At 32.9% G+C, this 18,597-nt stretch overlaps 1 protein-coding gene and 1 pseudogene across 1 annotated transcript; both read right to left on the reverse strand.

Annotated features, from left to right (window-relative positions):
- Positions 1-1,223: 1,223 nt before the first annotated feature.
- LOC133305466 (protein trichome birefringence-like 5) lies at positions 1,224-6,111 on the reverse strand. Its single transcript, XM_061505695.1, has 5 exons — positions 5,639-6,111; positions 3,086-3,278; positions 2,449-2,642; positions 1,845-2,003; positions 1,224-1,647 (listed from the first exon to the last, which is right to left on the reverse strand). Exons 1-5 carry the CDS (start codon positions 6,109-6,111, stop codon positions 1,314-1,316), a joined length of 1,353 nt encoding a protein of 450 aa, XP_061361679.1. The 3' UTR covers positions 1,224-1,313.
- Positions 6,112-13,286: 7,175 nt separating this feature from the next.
- On the reverse strand, positions 13,287-16,502 carry LOC133305467 (cysteine-rich receptor-like protein kinase 44; annotated as a pseudogene).
- Between the last annotated feature and the right edge of the window lie 2,095 nt (positions 16,503-18,597).

Genomic DNA, 18,597 nt, shown 5'->3' on the forward strand with positions numbered 1-18,597 from the left:
ACGTTAATATTCTTTCTATTTACATTTGAATTGATATTTATAGTTAACGTATATTTACTGATTGTTTCTTTAATTGAGATAAAATGTTAATTACTTTAAAAAAATTCATGAACCAGTAGTTTAGTTTTATTTTATTTTTATCCTAGAAATAATGAATATGTGAAAACCTATATATATATATCTCAACTAACAATGACGTCTATGTGTAAGGCATTCATGGAATACCATACACATGAGGGTATCAGGGAGCGCATTTTTTATGCACCGGTGAAGGTACTCCTCCTATTGGCGGGTTAATACGTGAAGAAAAAAACAAAAAAAAATTCTCCTTCTTATATCACAAAAAATATTTGATTTTAATTGATCTGGAGCACTGAATAAGTGGTGGACTGAAAATATATTAAATATTTCCGTTCGGAAAAATATCAACCCTAACCAATCAAGCCAGTAAGAGGTTAAAGCAATATTTTGGCATGACATGGACTGAAAACATAGCCAACTTAGAGTGCAACCGCTTGAAACTCCTGAGACTGTCCAAATCTTTTGGTACTGAACTGACTTTATTTCTTTTTTTTTTAAAAAAAAAAACACACACTCACTCTGACACAGCCATTGTATAACCAAATATGAGAAAAGAAATGGTAGGATAAAATACAGTATTGCCCTTGGATTCTGTTTGAATAATTTATTTTCTCATTTTGTATCATGATTGTGGCCAAGTGTTTCTAAAAATGAAATACAATATCTGGTGCTAGTAGTTTGTTTTAGTCTCTTCATAACAAACATATACGGGTAAACAATTGAACTTTTCTAAATTCTCACCTCATTTTAACTTACTTTTGCCATTGATTTAATATATATTGATAATTGATATAAATAAGTAAAAATAAAACATAATATGGAGTTATCAATGTACAAATAACTACTTTTTGTTATATTGACTTGATTATGTGTAATAAATTACACTTTTCATTAGTGCCAATGTTGAGATATATAGTCCTACATTGATTGGATGGACAACTAATATGGCCTTTATAAGGCCTTGGGCACTCCCACCCCTTGAGCTAGCTTTTGGAGTGGTGACCTCAAGGTTCTTAACACCAAGAAATTAATGTGATGATAATACTGTTAAGATTTAACATTGTACAAATAACATTACTAATATTTCATCTTGACTTGATTATGTGTAATAAAGTACACTTTTCATTAATTCTCAATGGCACTCTTGATGTAAGCCAAAAGGTTCTCTCTTTTCTTTTTTTCCCGTCTTTCCTGCACAAAAAGTAAACTCCTTGAAAGAAGGGTCACATAAGTTAGCTCCTAGAATTGGTTTGTTGAAAAACCAGAGTGGCATAAATGAGCTCATTCCATGCATCAGGGACCCCAGGAAGACACCAATGGCTGCAGTCCTGCTTTCTTGTGGAGATTTTCTTTCCATTCATAGTATTCTTTCCATAGACAGATGGGTGACCATCCTTGCGGAAATTAGTCAGCATTGTAACATTCAATAACTTTACAGGAACCTTCATTCCCTGGATCACTTCCTCCACTATCTTCATTTTCAAAGGATAGTTATTCAGGATGGACCCATTAAAAGCTGGTTTAGTTTCACCATTGCATGACCCGCCTGAGTCCCAGTCTCCACCTCTGTCAAAGATTCATTAGCAATATGATATGGTTGGAAGAGCAATTTGTTGTGGTGTACAATTAGTTTCTTTTTCCTCCATTATGACGTTGAAAAAATAGGTTCTTGATTTTTTTTATATAACCCCCAGTACAAATAAATTGGAGAGGGAAGGGGACAAGGATTTTATGTTACAGAGAAAATAAAAAAAAATCCATACCTGAAATGGGCAGAAGAATATCCGCGATAATAGACAATCTGTTTTCGTGGATTGATATTATCATCAATCCATTTTGCCCAGGTCTTTATAGCCTTTCTGTATGCCTCAACTGCATCAAATTTTGGATATAGATAATCACCTTCTTTATAATAATTTATCCTGCACAAATCAGACACTCACTTTTTTGCTAGATAGTGTTTTTTCTTTTAAAAAAGAAAAAAATTATGAATATGGTTCACGTTATTTATTTTAAATAGATGACATGTTAATTTAAAGTAAAGAAAGACAAACCAACTCATATAATTTAATAAAAAAGGAAAAACAAAAAAGTGACGAGATAAATAAGTTAGATAAAAATGTACAATTTTTCCTAATACATGAAATTGATAGTATAGTATATACCAACATTCCTAGATAAGTTATAAAAATAGGTTACCATTCTTATGCAGCAAACCCTTGCATGAATCCTTTCAAAATACAATTTCAAAGCATAGATCAATAAACATGGGGGAAGCAAACAAACACACACAGCCAGTTTCCAAAATTGAATGTATAAAATCTCAATGAATAGATCAATCAAAATACAAAATAATTGCATCCTGACCCTCTAGCAGTTTTTCCATGAGCCCACCAGTGCCCAGTGTTAAAGACAAGAATGTCAGCTCTCTTCCAACGGCCAGATGTCTTGTCAATTCGATCTATTGATAATGTAGGATTTGAGCTACCTTTTCCATTAATACGAACCCCTTCCTTCACAAGGAAATGAGATCTCACAAATTCCACTGAACAATCATAGTCCTGCCCAAGTGTTCCAAAATCTTAGCATAGTGAACTGCAGTCTTTTCCATCCAAACTTTAAAAGGAAAATGATGCAGTCCAGCTGGCCTGATCACTTTGTAAGTATTTTTATATTTAACATAATTATCCAAATACAGTATTTTATAAGTGGTTATGAGTGCAAAAACAACAGAAATGTTTGGTATGTACTATAAGTTCTGACTTCTAAGAAAGATAAATTAATTTTCTGGGAGAGGACGAGAAACTATAGCACCAGCTTGATTTATATTTGCCAACAATTTTATTCCAGCCAATCAGACCTTGAAGAGAAAAATTTACAAACAAAATGAATAGATGATTTAAAAATAGTTTTTTCTAAAATAAAATAATTATATAAAGCAGGTCATGAAATTAGTTGTTATAAGTTGGAAGAATTAAATATGCAAGGAAAGAGAAAATTTTACCTCAAATTTAAAAAAGTAGTAGCCTCTTCCTTTTGTTATTTTGTGGCCATGTATCTCATACATTTTGCTCTTATTCTGTAGACCTTCACGTAGTATACACAGAATGGACTCAAATTGGTTTCGGTTCATAGAATCTCCAACCAGCATTAGTCTTTTACCTTTCAGTCTTACCAAGAAGTCTGTGGCACTAAACCTACAAGTAGAATGTTGTAAAACAAGTGAATGAAGAAGAAGATAGGAAGAGTTAATGTTCCAGTAAACTAGTACAAGATGAGAAGCAAACGATAGCTGTCTGGAAAACACTTTAGCAACTATATGCAATTAGCTGTTATATCATGGTAGAGAGAAGGAGATGCCTTCTGTCAACAGAAAATCAAAAGTAGAACATTTGGAGACAAAAAACGGTGAAATATAGCAAAATGAAGGTCGTAAGATCCAACTGATAGTAACAGCAGGTCACCAGTGTTCAACTATATCGCAAGGAGAACCACGAGAAGAAGCTAAAAGTAACCAGTTCCAGCTTCCCTGCACCATACTCAGTAGGATTTCTCCTTTCCACTTCTCTTCAACCAAAGAAAGAACACAACTCCTTGAATGACCAGCAAATAATACTTTTTAAAATGAATGTGGGAATTATAAACAATAAAGCATGCCACTCCCAACTTCAATGGAATTTGAGATGCTCTAAGTATGCGTGAAGATTTATAGTTCTACGAATATGCTCAACAGCTCAAGTATATACATTGAGATGGTCAAAAGAAGAAAAATATCCAATTGCATTTTAGCAAATGACACAAACAGTCAAAGAATCATAATGCAATGGTTAATTTACATTTAGACTAGGAAAGAATAGGATAGGTTTCTTTATATGTCAATTTGAATTTCAATACCACACCAACAGAAGATATGTTTGGACCTTTCTAAAAATCCTGCAACATAGGAAACAGATACAACATGTGAAGGTGTATCGTAGGAGGCGTCGCAGGGGATTATCTGATATCAGTTGATAAGACTGGATCAGATAACAAGGAAATAAAAGAACTCAAGTAGCTTTTGGCCCAGATAAACATCTGGATTTTCTTTATATTGAAGAAACAAAAGGTTGCAGTAATGGAAATTTGCAGAAAAATAACTACGACACAGCAATGCTGTTTACAGAAGGAAAAAGCTAAAGATCAGCAGATAAGAGAGATGTTGAGCTCTCAAAGTCCAAGTTCCAATTCCAATTCGCAGCTCCCCTCCTTCACTTGCCCAACGCCCCATATAACCCATCATCCTAACCAACTTAGCCACCTCAGCATCAGCATAACAGAATTTGCCCATAACAGAATTACAGATACTCAATTAATTACATGCACCATCATCCAGAATATTCTCATGGTTAAATAATCCCCTGTGACGCCTCCTACGATACACCTTCACATGTCGTATCAGAAACATTTCCATAAACAAAATGGATCATTGCCTGAAATATTGCTACCAGAAGGCATGTTGTTACTGGAAAACAACAAATTAGGTGAACTATTTTTCAAATTTTATGGGCACTGGTACCATTCCTACAGCCCTTCAATCCAAATTAGCTTAGAAACATAAGTCATGATACGGAAAATTCATTTTTCTTCAATCACCTAGGAAATCTGCAGCACAAAAAGTTTCCATTTATTTTCACCTTTATTTTACCAGCCATGTCTGATGCACTAACAATTATAGGCTTCGCAATTGTAAAGAACCAATTCAACCCAAAAGCTTAAGCTGTTGGGTGAGGCTACATCAATGATTTTATATATCTCAACACGCCCCCTCACACGAGAGCCCACTGGGCTTGAAGGGTGGACAATGCACAGGCCCACCTACCTGTGCGAACAAAGAAATTCCACTTGAAAGAAAGTGGGGGGCGGCGAGGATCGAACCCGGTACAACGAGGCTCTGATACCATGTAAAGAACCAATTCAACCCAAAAGCTTAAGCTGTTGGGTGAGGCTACATTAATGGTTTTATATATCTCAAAAGCAATGATATGCTCAATAAGATGTTTTGATCTGCAAAAATTGTTTAACTCAAGCCGGTGCCCATGGGGAAAGATGACATTCATTTATATTTTTCTTTTTCACCATATAGTTTTTGCACGCGAACATCCACATCAAGTTGATGTGAACAGAAGCAAGTTACTCAAACTCTCTGTAAAATTTCTTAAAATATGCGCAGTCCTAATATGGGAAAATTTCTCACATAGCGAGCAAATATGAATAAGAACATTAATAATCAAACAAGAAAAATTAGTAACTGAATAGAAAAGCAGCATTGCCAGGAGAAATTGACCCCAAACCCAAATATTCACACGAAATAAAGTAGCAGCTAGTGTCTGTATCAAGTAACATGTGGCCCAAAATTAAACCAAATTTAATTCAATCCTGTTTAGCAATATAATATAATGTAATGTTCAACAAATGAAGACATTTTTACTTATAATGAATCAACCATAAACATGGCTACACATTGAAGCACTTTCCCAATCTAGCATGAATTTTGATTAAGAGAGAGAGAGACACATACCTGGGAAGGTCACAGGCATGAGGCTTCCATCGCCATTTTGTGTAGTGGGTATCGGTTCTTCCGTTGATTTGGCAATCATAAGCCTCGTCCACGTAAGGGCAAGAACCCGGTTTATAAATTGGGTAATTTTCATCTTCCACCCATGTTCCCGTGTACAAATCACACTCCTTCCATGCTGCATCACCACCACCATTATCTACCGTCTCGTTACTACCAGATTCATGGTCGGAGCCATCGTCGGTGGTAATGGCGGTGTGGGGTGGTTGGGTTTGGGTGTCAGTGGAAGAGTGTAGCTGTTGTGGTGACGGGGATGAGAGAGGAGAAGGTTGGAATTGGAGGGAGAGATCTGTGTGAAGGGAAGGAGCAGGGCGAAGAGTTATTCTGGTGAAGAAGAAGAAGAAGAAGAAAGAGAGAAGGAACAATGCGAGGAAGAAGAGGGAGGTGACTGTGTAACGGTTCTTGTGGTAAAGCATGTTCTGTGACACAGGTGAATGAATGGGTTTGGATCACCCTTTTATTATTCTTTGCTGCTCAAATATTGAAACATGCGTTTATTCTTTCTTTCTCCGGGAAGAGAATGATTGAAGAAGATTGATATGGAATTGTTTAACCCAATATACAATACAAACATTACTTAATTAATTAACCTAATATAAAAACTTATTCTAATTATTAATCTTCACGTATTTGGTACAGCTGCTGGAATAAGCCACGCGTCCTATAGAGTCTCCCACTTAACTTATTTAAAACTTGGTCTCAGATATGTTCTGTTTTATTTAAAGACCTTATTTGGTTTGTCATGACATGATCCAACGCATTTCCTCCCTACCAATACACAAAATGTTTTCCATAAAATAGAGCTTTGTTGCAACTTGCAATTTCTTTAGGTAATGTCACATTCTTAATAGCTTATTGCTTTAATGCTTTAATTTAATAAAAATATTCTTAGATTCAATTCTACATTAATCGAAATTGTTTTCTTTTTTTCTTTCACAATTTTAAAAATGTTTCTCATATGAGTAGTCAGTACATTCAGAAAAAATAAATTTCTCACGTGTTTATTCGAAGTTTTAAGAGTTTATTTAATTATATATAAAACTGTACATTCTTAATACATTACCTAAGTGAAAATATATATAACCAAATAATGACCAATAATATTATTTTTATATGGTAGGATAATAGTTATGGACTTTGTGTCATTCATGGCAGTTATTCAGTGTACGAAGTTGATTATGGACTTTGTTCTTGGCCCAAGTAAGCTCTAGCTCACCCCATTCAACGGACCCAATCTTTTCGGGGCGCTTGGAGACATTTACGACCACAATAAGCTAACCCAGTTCAATGCTTAATTTTTTTTTTTTTTCTATTTCAGGCAGTCCCAAGCTTAGATTGGAGTTGCTTGTACTCTTTAAAAGCTGTTTTCAAGTAAAAAATGAATTTAAAAACAAACAAATGTTATACTTTTGTGAGAATATTTACATGCTCATGTAATAAACAAAACAAAAGCGTACGAAGAGATGGATTTGGAAAGGAAAAAAGAGAGTCAAGAAAAGCATTTTAAAGTCAAACCTTAAAACTTTGAATAAACAAAATAAGTGGAAATATACATTCTCAAAAAAATATATACACGCTTTGCAAGAAAGATAAGAAAGGAAATTTTTTCGTAGCAGTAGGATATCATTGTGTAAACTTAGTGAGTTGATGAATGATAATGGTTATGCAATTTAAAAGCAAAATTTTATTGCATATTTCTTTAACTTTTATATTATTTACAATTTTTTTAATTGATAATACATCCATTTTAAAATGTTATTCGTTCGATATTTTTAAATAGAGATTAAAAAAGTTGTTAAATATCCTTAATTTTAGATAATATAATTATATATATCCAAATTATCTTCTTATTTTATTAATATCTTTTATCATTATATTTAGCGTAGATATCAAAATACAACAATGAAGTTTAGAAAATAATAAATAAAAATGAAGTGCTGGTCATTTTTTTTTTTTTTTTTTTTATAACAATTTTTTTTTTTTTTCGGTAAACAAGTGCTGGTCATTTTGGCATTTCAAAATAAATAGCTTCACTAAGTAAGACCCGAAGCTCTCCACACTTTCGATTGGATGAGTATCTTGTAAAAGTGAAATGAAATTTATTTTCTTAAATAATTTACATTTTCAAATATAAAGAGTATTAACTTTAATTAAAATCGAAATCGTAATTGATTCTGTCCTTTTAAGCAATAAATGTATAAGAATGACAATAGTAGCATTTAATAATGACAAAGTGTAATGGTAGCGACGTAGCTTCTTACTTATCATTTTTTTTCTTTAAATAACTTATGTACAGTGCTTTTACATTTTTTTTAAGGCCCTTTCACCGATTCTATGAATTCTGTATTCTTTTATTACTGATTATTGATTACGAATAATGATTATAATAAAAAAGATAAATAAACATTTATTTTTATTATTTTTAATCTTTGATTAGGTTATCCTATCGGTATTATTGTGAGACTAATCAATGGAGTATTTCGCGATTAGAAAGTCTCGGTAGTTTAGCTCTCACCTACTTTTTTATCAATATCATATTCGATTCTTATTAATTAGGTAGTTGGTTGGCGTATGGTACGGAGCGAGACCCCAGGTATTTGGTCAGTTTTAATTTTCGTTTATTACATATGTATAAGAAATAAATTCATCTTCAATATTATAAATTTTAAATCTATTATTTTAGCGCTATACATTTTTTATTTTATATAAAAATAATCGAAGTTTCTGCATATGCAAAATACATTTGGATATCACTTGTACTTTTTTTTCTCTTCTCTTATTTATGAATCTCACTTTTTGCTACAGAGAAATTCTTAAAAGTTTAAGGAGATAACTTATATTTTAGCCTAAAAATAATGAGGAAGGATATTGTAACAACCAATTAATGTTACAACTAATAAATTTCATCGTTAGGTCGATTATGTTGATCCAACGGTTATATTTATTTTTATTTTTGTATGGTTATGATTCTCCGTATTTAATATTTTATATTTATTTTCACATTTATATGGTTATGATTTTTTATATTTAATTCTTTCATATTAAATATGAGGAATCATGATCATATAAAAATAAAAATAAATATAATCGTTGAATGAATATAATCAATCTAACGATGGATAGTAACATTAGTTGGTTATTACAATATGCAAAAAAAAGAAAAAAAAATAATACCACTGCTCAGTAGTAATAAAAATCGACTCCATTTTCCTTATACACGACTATTCTATCACCGTCACTGATTGTGGGTCAGATCGGTTACGGCTGACCTTTGAACCTTTTCGTGTGTAACTTTTGGAAGTGGGAAGAGGTTGTGAAGCGTTGGACAATATACGAAGATAGGCAACTAACCTTGCTGTTTTAACTTATAACAGAAATGGCCGGCTTTAATGAAGCATCAACTGTCATTCCCAGGTTTGTCTCTGTTACGTTATAACACAAACCCCTTGTCACTTCCATCGTTCATTCAATCAAAACTCACACCCAAGAAGACGTGCTTCAAAAGCAAGCAAACATTGATTCAATGCATGCTACAGTCAAAACCACCCATTTAATTTTCCTGCAACTCCTTTTTTTTCTCAACAACGAGTGTCAGCTTTTCAAGTATGGTCCTCAAGTGGAGCAGCACGTGCTGAAGTTCCATTGAGGAAGAATTTCTCCTCTAATCCCATTAGAGAACTTTTATTAGCTAGGTTGCCAAGTCCAACTGTCTAAGCAACAGAATGTATAGGAGTGGTGCCTTTGGGCTCTGTAACTTACACACCATTTATTTTCAAATACCGTTTGATTTGAATAAATGTAAATATAACTATATATTATTGTCAACAGAATTGAAGTCAATTAATGAGGTTTGGTGAAATTTCTGACCAGAGAGATGTGATGTATCAAATTCGAAGTCTTTTTTACTGCATATCCGAGGTACCATAGTTAATGTCCCATTCCTATAACCCACTCTTATAGTCGTCTCTTTCCCTCTCTTATTCTCTAATAATATCCGCACCAATTCCTTTTGCTCTGCCTTTCTCTCTTCACCCTCACTCTCCTCTCTCTCTCTCTGTGTCTCTTTCTCTTGTCGCTTTTCTAATCTGTTGTGGGTCTTCATCTCTTTCTTTGCCCTTTTTCTGAGTCAGAAGTTTCTGCACTCTTTCTATCTTTGAATTAAACTTAGCTTGGTGAGATGAGATTAACAGAGCTGATACTTGTGCTGTGCCTTTTGTTCTGGGCTTGTATTGTGTCAAACACAGTGGCAAGGAACACCGCCCTTGTTAGCAATTTGTTTGATGGAGCAAAGAAGAACAAAAGTGTGGCACTCCACAAATGCAACCCCAAGAGACACTTGTCTTGCTACGAGAACAACACCACCTCATCATCATCAGATGACAAAAGAGTCGTTCCTACAGGTCCAAATCCATTGCACAACAGGTAGAATCATCGGCTTAGTTCTGCAAGACATGATTTTTGGAAGAAATATATTCATTTTCTTCTAAAATTACTACCTTTCTCAGTTGAATTTCCCCACCCCCTTTTACTTTTTGTTTTTTGGTTTCCTTTTTATTTTATATTGTAAATGAATTACTGAAAGGCTTCTATGCCACTAGGGATAGCTCTAGCTTCCTTAAATTGTTTTTTGATATGTGGGCACAGAAACAGGCTCGTATTGAAATGTTATAACTATTTTCATGTTAGTACTGTGTGTTTAAGCTCCACTGGGCATAGGCCAAAAAGTTGATTTGTTACCTCTTTTGTTCAATGGGGCACAACAATTTGTTTAATGGATGGAGTGGTGTGAGTGAGGAAACAGAATTATGAGAAAGTGACATGATAGAACTAAGAGGAGGTGTTTACGTCCATTTTGGGTGGGGTCTTGATGTGATTTATTGGTTAAAAAGAGAAACAAGGTAGTTGTGATCTGATCCATAACCTGCTTTGCTAATCAAGAAACGGCATTGAATGAGTGTCGGGGGAGAATTGAATGTGGTGCCTGTGAGTACTGTGCGTTATCTTATATTGCCATGCAGTATTAAATTACAAGGGCGAGCTTAATAGTTACTACACACCCAAAAGTCATTTTGCTTTTGTCTGTGTCTCTTTGTTTGTATCCCGCCAAAAGCTACTTTTTGACATGAACCATGGTGATTTTCCATTCTTGTTTACGGTCCCTTTCTTATGTTGTATATCTCGAGGTTATGTTATGCACATAGAATTGTATGTATCATCTCATATTCTCATCCCTTTTGGCAATTGAAAAGAGTCAAAAGACTATTAGAAACAGAAAGGAGAGAGAATAGAATAGTCAAGGTAGAAGGGGAAAGTGCTTTCTTTCTTTTTGTCTCTCTCAGCACACGGAGAAGATGCTTTGATAATCGTGTTATGGAAGCTTCAGAACTAATATGACTGGGGAAGAGAGGACTAGGAAGGTATCATGAGGAATTGGGAGAGAATGATTTGGTTATTTATTGTGTTTTATGGTATTAGTAACCATATTGTGTGTTAGGGATTTTTAATCAAGTGCGTGACATCTTGCTAGAACTTTCTTTTTTTGGGTAGGATAATAGGACTTTTTTTATCTCGACAGAAATTAGATGGAAAAAAACTAGTGTAATTTTATCAAAGAGATAAGCATAAGTTATGCTAATTGATATGTTACTTATCAAATTTACACTGAGTTGCATTTGTTAAATTAATTAGTACAGTAAAATTATGTAACTTAATCAAATATGTTAGACTTCAAAATTTGAGTACTGTGTAAGTTCCCACCAAGGTTAATGAGCAGGGTAGTCTCGTTCATAATGTATTTTTATAATTATAATTTATTTTAACGTTATAATAGTCTTTTTCATTATAATTTTTTAATTTTTTAATTTTTCAATTCAAAACGACATCGTTTTGAAAATGAGTGTAGATAACTTATCTACGTTCACTATAGAAACACTAAAGCCTTAATTAATATATGGGTTTTCTTCAAAATAAAATAATGATGACCAAAATTGAGCTAAGAGGTGAAACCAATTTTATTTTATTTTTTTGGTAAAAGAAACCAAAATTTAATCTTTATACAAAAGCACACATTTAAACGTTATTCTTAAAAAAATAAATTGTTAAATAAAACGTTTTCTCGATTCCCATTAAAGACAATGAAAGAAGGGAATGTTATATTTACAAAAAAAGAATTATTTACAAACTACATTAAGTATGATCGGTCATACTTCAATCAAGAGTGTATGACCGGTCATACTTAATATAATTTGTAAAAAAAATTTGTAAACGGATCCTTCCCTTCCCTGTAAAAGAATAGTTTGCCTTACTAATTTTATATTTATTGATCAACAATAATGGTTGAAATTATGTTAACCTCTAATGATATTTGATTAAATTACATTAATTTTTTCTCAAGTCTAAAAATTTACTCTATTGATAATATTGGTTATCTCAACTAGTAAAATTCAATACCACAAAAAATTGAGTTTAATTCTTGTGCGATGCCTTAACTTTGAAATCGTCTCCCTAATTAAATCTTCAGTTAAATAAAAACACCCATTCATATGTATTTTCCACGTACAAAACCGAAGGAAAGGTTGTATTGAAAGGATGTAAGTGTAAGAGAAATACAAGGATATACGTGACTGGAAAATATTTAAAGGGTTCATTTTTTCTATCAATGTAGATAACTTATCTACATTAAGCGCAAAACGACATCGTTTTGAGGCGAAAATCAAGACATTTTTGTAATTATAATTTATTTCAGGGTTATAATAGTCTTTTTCATTATAATTTTTTAATTTTTCAAACCAAAACGACGTCGTTTTGGGAGCGAATGTAGATAACTTATTTACATTCACTTTAGAAACATTAAAGCCATATTTAAAATATGAAAAAAGTGTTTGTCATTTTAAATGACATTTAAGAGAGAGATAGACACAAAATAATTTTTTTTATTTAAATTTTAAATTAAAAAAAAATCACCCACTTTCTCTCTCTCCTGATTTCCATTAAAATGACATTATTTATATAATTTAAAATAACAAACAGCGAGTCCTTAAAATATATGGGAGTGCTATAATTTCTGGCTTGAATCTGACGTCGTTTTATAATAAAAGTATAAAACCCAAGCCTGGCCTTAATTTTGATAAAAACTAAAAAATTATACCCGTTTTAGTGTCTTAATAATGCGTCATAGGCTTTTTATCATTATCATAAATATGTTAACTGGCATAAAGTTTTGAAGGTGTAGACCAATTCATAGTATACTACTAACTCATCAGTAAGCTCATTGAAAGTGAAGACTCTTATTTGTCTACATATATGACATCACCGGTTAAAAGTAATTTCTTGAGGCTATTTAGAGAAGCACTTATCGTATCCAAAAAAAAAAAAGAGAAGCACTTATCATGAGCCTTACTGCAAAAACTTCACAAAACTCTCCAGTTAGGATATATATTGTTTTTGCTACTACGTACGGTTGAATTCCTGCATATAAAGTTAGTTTAAAACACCATACATATATATACACCTGAAGCCTTTAAATTTCCACTCCTTTCCTTCTTTTAAGGTCAAGGCTCCTTATTTGATAGAAAAATTGGATCAGTGGTTTTCAGATATTGGTGCTAGCTTTAGGTTGGGACGCAGAATCACTGGCTATTGGAGTTGAGAAAGCCTCGGATATGGCTTCCCAAGAGTGGTTCTCAACATCCATTCTGCGCCTTCTATCAAGGAAGGCTGGCCTCATTGGTGTTGTAACCATTTCAATTTTGAATGTCAACAATGCTACGATATCTGACATGGCAGGTCTCAAGTCTGCATGTGGTTGAAGGCATATGAGTGCCACGTGGAATGCTTGCATAACATCCTTTTCCACGAATTCGTGTTCTCTCAGCTTTGGATCTACAAGATCCATCAACATTGACTTCTCATAAAGTTTAAATGCCTGAAATAAAGATTTACACAAGCATGCATTTCAAAACATCTGAGGGAAAAAAATGGTATAAATAACGGGGCAGGTTATATTTACAAACTTTTTTGTTTACAAACTCTTACAAACTACACTATATTCTCTCGGGAGAATACAAACTTTTACAAACTACACTGTGTTCTCCCCGAGAGAATACAGTGTAAATTGTAAAGAAATTCAAAAAAGTTTGTAAACGGATCCTGTCCCATAAATAATTATTAAATTAAACCACTCCTCGTTAAACTCAACCATTGAGTATGAAATGGAGAAAATACTTGTATGCAATTTTACTCTTGCATAATTGCAAAGTGGCTGTTTTCTAGATTCGAACCCATGACCTTTCATATTAGGGAAAGGTGAGAACTTACATATTCAGGGAGGTACTGCATTTCTGATGGTAAACTAAGATCTGTATTTTTCCTGCAACTGATGATTTCAAGCACAAGAACTCCAAAACTATAAATGTCTGCCTTTTCGGATAGTTCTCCTCTAATAGCATATTCAGGAGCTGTATAACCTCTGACCAAAAAACACAAGAAAGATCATCAATAGAAAACTTGACTGAGGTTAATTGAGCTGTTTGTTATGAATTCATAAATCTCTAATTCGAATCCATTGGAAAAATGATATTATCACATTTTGTAAAGAAGTCATAAGAAAACTTACACATTAGGAACATCAAACACCCTACATAAGACTTAAGCATGCAACCATTTGATGAACATGAATAGCTATAGCTAGTAAAGGATCGATGCCTTAATTTGAGGAGTATCACTTGAATAAAGGACTTACAATGTTCCTGCAAACTGAGTGCTAAGGTAAGCTTGGTCTTCAGGAAAGAACCTAGCTAGCCCAAAGTCTCCAATCCTCGGCTGAAACTTTTCATCAAGAAGAATGTTGCTTGCTTTGATATCTCGGTGAACAATTCTTAAATGTGAATCCTCGTGGAGATATTGCAATCCCCGCGCTACTCCAAGAATAATTTGGAATCTAGTGCTCCAATTCAGGAATTGATCACTGTTTCCTGATCACAGGATCATCATGTATGAATTGTTTATTAGCCATTAGGCATGGTATACACTAGATCTATCAAAGCTTCAAGGAAAGTGCTTTTCCCAATAACAAACGTAGACTTCATTTTACATATAATAAACACAATGCTGACAATTGATATCTAAAAGGATAAAAAAATATAAAATGAAGAAGTGATACCATATATTAAGAGGTCCAAACTTCTGTTCTTCATGTATTCGTACACAAGTATCCTCTGAGGTCCATCCGTGCAACATCCGAGAAGGCGAACCAGATTTTTGTGTTGTATGCTTGTGATCAGTCTCACTTCTGCCAGAAATTCTCTTTCTCCTTGTTGGGATTTGTCAAGAGACAATTTCTTAACAGCAATCAGCCTTCCATCTACCAACTTTCCCTGTCAAAACACATGCAATTTAGGATCTTAACCGCAGTAGAAGTACACTACCAAATTAAAGATTTGTTCTTTAACACCCCACAGTAAATGGTGTTAATCTTAAGTTCACATGAATTTCCACACATCATCTATTTCCTTCTTAAAATTTGGTATAATGTAATATATATAACGTTGATGCATCATGATTTGATTTGCAAATCCCAACCAGTTTGATATAAAGTTGATGTTGATCTTATGTTGAATGATACATCAGGATTAAGAGATCAGGTTCTCAATATCAACTAGTCAAATTTTCTATGAAAGCAAGCGTTATTAGATTTAGTACCTATAGGCTATACCTGATAGACAGGCCCAAATCCCCCACTTCCAAGAAAATTTCCAGGATGGAAATTCTTGGTGGCCCTCCTCAATGTTTGGAAGTCAAAGTAGATAATTGTCCGAAGATTCCCACTCATGAACTCCCTGGATCCTGTATACATATAGAAACTTCAATAGAGGTCTTACAATAATATATACAGTGTATACATAAATATATTTCACTGTCAAATATTTTTTACGCTTTCTTTCAAATACCTGACTGTATCATAGATGGGACTATCATCTTCATCACCTCTGCTGCTTCAAAATATTTCCCAAATGGCAAATCCCAAGCATAAATAACACAAACATGGTCATTTATATATAAGCATATACATAATTGAGATCTTAAATATCATGTCTTTTATTTATGATGCTTTCCTCAAATTACCATGCTGCTGATTCGTTGGAGCTTCTTTGTCGTCCATCTTCTCTGCTGGTCGTTTAATACGCTTCCAAAATACAAACACAAGAATCACCAATATGATGAGCACTACAATCCCTCCAAGAAAAAAGAACAATGCTCCAGAGACGTGCCGTGATGAGGAGATCTGTAAAGCCATAGGGGATGAAGCAGGTTTCTCTGCAGTCAGTAGTCACAAGACTTCATCATTGATGAAATAAGTAAGAACATGAAGCATAGCAAGCTATAAAAATTGAATCAACTGCTAATAATTAAATAGTCATGATCTTCAAAAAAACAAAATGAATGGTGCACATAATGCATGAATTTGCAATCGTTTATGTTATGCTGTTTAACATATAAAATGAAAAGAATTACTAATTAATGTGAGCCAGGTAATAATATATAAAGCTAGCGAAGTGGAAATCCAAGGTGAGAAAAATGAAACCTTCAAGTACTCTTCGAGGCATTTTTTGAGACAGAAGCAAGCATTCTGTTTGAAGTTGAGCCGTCTTGGTGAATATTGGCATGGCCAAATATGAAAGGAGTAAGTAAGTTCAACAACTGGCAACAGCAACCATTTTTCGATGATATTTCTGTTTGGTTTTCTATTTAATTCTTTGTTGCTGTCAATGGTTACCTCGAAAAACAAAAACGAAACTTGGAGAAGCATTCTATTCGAAGGTTGTCCACATAGAATTGATCGAAACAATGTAAACATTGTCGGACAATTCAATTGGATGACATATGCAAATGCGGTCGAATACAAACATCCAAATCTCATCTTTTATTGAAAGTTTATGAATAAATTCTTATTTTCTCCATCAGTATTACTATGACAAGTGGTAATAGCGCCTTCTCATGCATGATGATGCATGGAGTCCACTTTGAAACATTGTTTATTTATATTCTCTTCTCATTCTCAATTTTCTGTTCAGTTCTATATATTGCCGCCTTACCCTGCCAATTGTTACTTTTTGCCTCTTGGTTTCTACCAAGTTACAACCGCTGGACCGTAGGGCCCATCTTTTCTTCTGTGTTCTATCCTCTTCAATCAGGGAGAGACCAAGGAGAAATCTTTTGAATACTAGCGAAATTGTTGAAAAGTGAGTTTGGTAGGAAAATGTAAAAAAAGTTGTTTGATTGACCGAAATATTACCGGAAAAATTTATTTAAATTTGTAAAATCTATGTTCGGGAGAAACTTCGCATATGTTTTTACACTTATCCAGTTATCCCAAAATACCACATCTCAAGTGGTATTCTGTAACAGTGAATTTCATTCAAAAATCAACACAAAAGTCATTTTCTCATCTATCTTATTTACTTAGTATTTTTTTTTAAAACCTGAACCAAACGTGATATTTTTCAATATCCACTTACACTTTCTGGTCAATTCCAAAATAAATCTTCTGCTAAACAGTGTCTTACTTATTATTGAAGGGAAAGGAGTTTTGATTTAGAGGTCCACGAAGCCCAATTCCAAATTGTCAAGATACTCTCATTAAAAAGCAAAATATTAATAACTTAGAGCATCTGTTTAATTATGTTTTGTTTTATTTTATTCTTAAAATTATTTTGTAGAATAGTTATGTAAATAAGTGTTTTTTGTATTTTTTTTATTTTAAAAGTTAAAACTCAAAACACAAAATAAAAATAACTTAGACACGTTTTCTAAATTTGATTCTAAAAATGAAAAAACAATTATAATTTTTTAATTTTTTTTTACAAAAGAGGCCTTATCAACAGGTTTATTTATTTTTATTTTTCTGAAAATCAAAAAATTGTTTTTACAATATTCAAACATGGCCTTATTTTTTGATTTATCATGTCAATAATTTTCAAATAAAGTTATAAATATGCACTTACTCATTTATCGTTTCATATTTACATAATTTTTACCATTTCATTACAGCTGGTACCACTTTATTTTTATATACCCATATCATAACAAATGTAAAATTATATGCTTGACGATGTTCTACAAGAGACATTATTCGTAAGCTGAACCAAACTGTATTATTTTGGACTAGTGTTTTATAAATTAATTTAAAAATTGAACGGAATAAATAAATTAGTTTGAAAAATCTGTTCGAGATTTGAAATTGGTTTCAAACTCGTTCAAAGTTAGTTTGCAAATCCAAATATATTCTAAATCAGTTCGGAAAAAACAAAACCAATTTAATTTTCTGAACCGGTTTAAACTCGTTCGGTTCAGTTCTAAGAAGAAAAAAACTAGTTGGGATCAAACTATTCTCTTCCCTGATTTTGATATGTATATTTAGTGATGAGAAATTATCCATCTTTAAATTTCATTGATAAAACTAATTTCATATTTAATGTTGAAACAAGTTACAAAGAGATTACTGATTGATACAATTCTGTCTTTAGTTGCGTCTCAAATCAATTGATCACCTCAAGAATTCTAAGGTTGGTCACACACTGTTAATTGGGTTTAGTTGACGATCTTTGAGTACTCTCTGATTGATAATGTCTTTTTTTTTTAGGTATTACAACAAGGTGCTTTGATATGCATTTAGTATATAGGGACATCTAAGCCAAAAAGAGAAATAATGTTGATTAATCTTGAGCAAAAAGGACAAATATTACTGATAATCTGTTAAAATCTCAATCAGAGATATCATATTGATTTTGTGTTGATTTCATAGGAAAAACAGACAAACTGGAGCTAAAAAGGAAATTGCTAAACTGAAGGCTCACGCTGAGAGCGTGGGTATGACGCTGTAAGCGTGAGAAGACAATTTCAGA

Source organism: Gastrolobium bilobum, unplaced genomic scaffold (genome assembly GCF_033153095.1).
Source record: "Gastrolobium bilobum isolate Gb01-03AN ecotype WA unplaced genomic scaffold, APGP_CSIRO_Gbil_v1 utg1221, whole genome shotgun sequence".
Lineage (NCBI taxonomy): Eukaryota > Viridiplantae > Streptophyta > Magnoliopsida > Fabales > Fabaceae > Gastrolobium > Gastrolobium bilobum.

Excerpts from the sequence above, each read along its gene's own strand:
- LOC133305466 (XM_061505695.1), bottom strand. The coding sequence starts at position 6,111 with ATGCTTTACCACAAGAACCGTTACACAGTCACCTCCCTCTTCTTCCTC. Across the intron at positions 3,279-5,638 it reads CATGCCTGTGACCTTCCCAG|GTTTAGTGCCACAGACTTCT; the intron begins GTATGTGTCTCT and ends TTCTACTTGTAG. Across the intron at positions 1,648-1,844 it reads TATTCTTCTGCCCATTTCAG|AGGTGGAGACTGGGACTCAG; the intron begins GTATGGATTTTT and ends AATCTTTGACAG.